The following is a 5,000-nucleotide window of genomic DNA, read 5'->3' on the forward strand; positions in this document are numbered from 1 at the left end:
TCGTATTCTAATTCAATTTATTCATCTATGTATTTATTGATTTATTTATTCATATATTTGAAAAATGCCTATTTGATATATTTATTTCATTTATTTATCTGTCTACTTATTTATCTATTTATTTATTATAGGCGGTGGATCGTCATCATCATCGTCATCTTCTTCGTCATCGGCAGGTGGATGCAATTGTCAGCCAATTGTCGTCTGCCCTACGGCAATTTCATCCGTAAGTACACACACACGCACACACAAACACACACACATACATACTAAGTACGTGGAGATCTGGTGTCTCATTCTTCCACACTCTTCCCATAAGATACATAGATACATACACACATACATACATACATACATACATACATACATACATACATACATACATACATACATACATACATACATACATACATACATGCATACATACGTACATACATACGTACATACATACATACATACATACATACACACAAACAAGATCAATGTCTGGACAAACAAGATCACGACTGGTACATTAGTATACATTAGTAAACAATGACCAAACGTCAAGTCTATCCAAACATTTACCATACTGACATTACCACACCCTTCTTGATACACCTTTCAATTACTCTGCAAATATCTTAATTGCTATGGTTATTGCGGCCCCCCCCCCCATAATTCGTGCACGTATTAATTAATTGCCATGCAATTATTAGATATTATTTTATTTATATGAGAATTCTATAGATCAAGGTGCAACTAACAGACTTGTAATTATCAATTGTCTCATTAATTGCTCAGGCCTGCAATTAATAATTTTCGTGCAATTAATCATAGTATATCTTCAATTGCATGGGCTACGTGCAGTTGCTAACTGTGCAATTATCTAATTAATTACTTGACTGTATGTTTTTTTCCCAGGTTAATTATCTGTCGTGAGTTATTACTTTACAATTACTCGTTCCTTTTGCAATTACTTATTGACTTTTTTAATTGCAGAACTTGCAAGCTTGTGCCCTTCCAAACAACCAGCAAGGTGTTTGTTGTCCCGTCCAGTCGGCAGGTGAGTTGCCCACATTTATATTTTCGTACATTTATTTATTTATTTATTTTTTCATTTTTTTATCTACCTATTTATTTATTTGATATATATACCTATCTATTTATTTATTTATTCTTATATTTATTATTTATATATTTATTTGTTTATTTATTTTTTTTTTTTTAATTATCTCTCCCCTTCCAATCATCAGGTAGGTTGCCAGCACATATTTTTGTCCATTTATCTATTTATTTATTTAATCTATTTATTTATTTAATCTATTCACCCATTTATCTATTTATTATTTATATTTATTTATTTATCTATTTATTCATATATTCATTTATTCATTTGTTATGCATTTATCTATTTTCATCTATTTTTCTTATGTACTCGCAGCATCCTTAATTACTTGAATAATTACCCCCAAAAACCCTCATTCCCCTGTTTATTTTCATTATCTTAGTAATTATACTTATTACTTTAATTACCTTAATTACCTTATCAATTACCTTCATTACCCGCAGCGTGTATTTAATTACATATATAATTACCTTAAAAATAACTCCCTCTTCTTTTTATTACCTTAATAGTAATATTCATTTATTCAATTACCTTAATTACCTTAATGGTTATCTTATTAATTACCTTCATTACCCACAGCGTGTATGTAATTACATAAGATTTACATCTAAATAATTCCCTTTATTATTTTCATTACCTTAATAGTAATAGTCATTACTTTAATTACCTTAATTACCTTCATGGTCACCTTATTAATTACCTTCATTACCCGCAGCGTGTACGTAATTACATAAGATTTACATTTAAATAATCCCCTTTATTATTTTCATCACCTTAATAGTAATATTAATTACTTTAATTTCCTTAGTAGTCACCTTAATAATTACCTTCATTACCCGCAGCGTGTACGTATTTGCATAAGATTTACATTTAAATAATCCCCTTTATTATTTTCATCACCTTGATAGTATTATTTACTTTAATTTCCTTAATTACCTTATTAATTACCTTATTAATTACCTTCATTATCCGCAGCGAGTACGTAATTACATAAGATTTACATTTGAATCATTCCTTTTATTGTTTTCATCACCTTAATAGTAATATTAATTACTTTAATTACCTTAATTACCTTATTGATTACCTTCATTATCCGCAGCGAGTACGTAATTACATAAGATTTACATTTGAATCATTCCTTTTATTGTTTTCATCACTTTAATAGTAATATTAATTACTTTAATTACCTTATTAATTACCTTATAAATTACCTTATTAATTACTTTCATTATCCGCAGCGAGTACGTAATTACATAAGATTTACATTTAAATAATCCCCTTTATTATTTTCATCACCTTAATAGTAATATTAATTACTTTAATTACCTTAATTACCTTATTAATCACCTTCATTATCCGCAGCGAGTACGTAATTACATAAGATTGACATTTGAATCATTCCAATTATTGTTTTCATCACTTTAATAGTAATATTAATTACTTTAATTACCTTAATTACCTTATTAATTACCTTATTAATTACCTTCATTATCCGCAGCGAGTACGTAATTACATAAGATTTACATTTGAATCATTCCTTTTATTGTTTTCATCACTTTAATAGTAATATCAATTACTTTAATTACCTTTATTACCTTATTAATTACCTTCATTATCCGCAGCGTGTACGTAATTACATAAGATTTACATTTAAATAATTCCCTTTATTATTTTCATCACTTTAATAGTAATATTAATTACTTTAATTACCTTATTAATTACCTTCATTATCCGCAGCGTGTACGTAATTACATAAGATTTACATTTAAATAATCCCCTTTATTATTTTCATCACCTTAATAGTAATATTAATTACTTTAATTACCTTAATTACCTTATTAATTACCTTCATTATCCGCAGCGAGTACGTAATCACATAAGATTTACATTTGAATCATTCCAATTATTGTTTTCATCACTTTAATAGTAATATTAATTACTTTAATTACCTTAATTACCTTATTAGTCACCTTATTAATTACCTTCATTATCCGCAGCGAGTACGTAATTACATAAGATTTACATTTGAATCATTCCTTTTATTGTTTTCATCACTTTAATAGCAATATTAATTACTTTAATTACCTTAATTACCTTATTAATTACCTTCATTACCCGCAGCGTGTAAGTAATTACATAAGATTTACATTTGAATAATCCCCTTTATTATTTGCATCACTTTAATAGTAATATTAATTACTTTAATTACCTTGATTACCTTATTAATTACCTTCATTATCCGCAGCGAGTACGTATTTACATTAGATTTACATTTGAATAATTCCCTTTATTATTTTCATCACCTTAATAGTAATATTAATTACTTTAATTACCTTAATTACCTTATTAATTACCTTCTTTACCCGCAGCGTCCTCTTCGGCTGCTACACGAATTCTGACTCAGCCTCGCCTAAACGCTGGGGTCCTCAATCTCAATCCTCAACAGATCAACTCTGCCTGCCAGAAGGGTCTCCAGGACGTTAGGCAACTCAATTCTATCGCCCACAATCTTGCCTCGTGAGTTGAGATTGATGGATAGATGGAGGGGCGGGTGGGTGTAGGGGTTATTGTAGTGGTATAGATGGAAATAGGGAGAGAGAGTTTAGAGGTTTGGATTGTGATTGATGGATGGATGGGTGGATGTGGTGGAGATAGAGATAGAGTTAGGGGTTTCAGTAAAGGGAGGAAGATGGATAGAGATAGATGTAGGGAGATAGAGATAGATGTAGGTAGAGAGACAGAGAAAAATTAATCTAAATAGAGATGGATGTAAAGAGAAGTAGGTAGAGAGAGAGAGAGAGAGAGAGAGAGAGAGAGAGAGAGAGAGAGAGAGAGAGAGAGAGAGAGAGAGCATATAAATAGATAGAGATATGGATAGCTAGAGAAAGACAGATAAGTAGACGTAGAGAAAAACATAGACAGACAGACATAGACAAGCAGATAAAGGATAAAGGAAAATAAATAGATAGATGGATAGATAGATAGAGAGAGAAAGGGAGGGAGAGAGAGAGAGAGAGAGAGAGAGAGAGAGAGAGAGAGAGAGAGAGAGAGAGAGAGAGAGAGAAAGAGAGAATAGATCAAGCTAACGCACTCATCCCTGTGTTCTCTTGCCACCCGCGCTCACAGGAAAGGGATTCAACTCCGTCGCGGTACCCCTGCCTCCGGCCACCAGCGCGTCTTCCAGATCAACCGCGGAGCCGCTCAGATGCACAAATCGGGCAAGGCTATCGAGCAGGCGTCCAAGAACCTCATGAAGGAGTAAGTGTCCTTTGTGTCCTCTTGTTGCATTTTCATCATGTCCGCTTGTTGCAGTTTTATCATGTACTTGATGAAGCTCTGACAAGCGAAAGGGTCCGTCTTCACGTTATGTTTCTTTTGATCGATTTGTAGACGAGTGATGGTTACGTACAGTTGTGGTGGTGTTGTTATGGTGATGGTGGTGGATGTGATGGTGTTGATGGTGGGAATAGGGGAGAGGCTGGTGGTGATAATGCTAGTGGAGATGATGATGATGATGTAGAGTGTTAATAGTGATGGCGGATATGATGGTGTGGACGATTATGTAGATGGTGTACAAGATAGTGAAGGTGACGGTGGTGATATACATTGTGGTGGGTTTTGGTGGTGATGGTGATATTGTTGGAAGTGGAGACAGTGATGGTGTTAGTCATAAAATGGAGACAAATAAAGTAAAGTCATCTTACGTCAACCCAAAATAGAAACATTGTTCACGGGGAGCTCGTTGTTTTTTGGTTGCATAATCAGAGCAGTTAAGAAAAAATGTATAATATAGAACTCGGCTATTCTCACAGAAATAATAACATATATTTTTTCTTCCTCTTCCTCCTCATTCTTCTTCCTCTTCCTCGTCTTCTTCATTTCCCTCATACTC

General features: G+C 32.4%; 1 protein-coding gene across 1 annotated transcript in view; it reads left to right on the top strand.

Annotated features, from left to right (window-relative positions):
- Window positions 1-5,000, top strand: part of LOC143031543 (salivary peroxidase/catechol oxidase-like) — a 43,086-nt gene that overhangs the window by 21,486 nt on the left and 16,600 nt on the right. The window contains exons 3-6 of the mRNA XM_076195531.1: window positions 132-226; window positions 982-1,045; window positions 3,478-3,625; window positions 4,235-4,366. Coding sequence (XP_076051646.1) covers window positions 132-226; window positions 982-1,045; window positions 3,478-3,625; window positions 4,235-4,366 — 439 coding nt within the window. The remainder of the gene's footprint in view (window positions 1-131; window positions 227-981; window positions 1,046-3,477; window positions 3,626-4,234; window positions 4,367-5,000) is intronic.

This window comes from Oratosquilla oratoria, chromosome 12 (genome assembly GCF_046742065.1).
Source record: "Oratosquilla oratoria isolate Oo_2021 chromosome 12, ASM4674206v1, whole genome shotgun sequence".
Lineage (NCBI taxonomy): Eukaryota > Metazoa > Arthropoda > Malacostraca > Stomatopoda > Squillidae > Oratosquilla > Oratosquilla oratoria.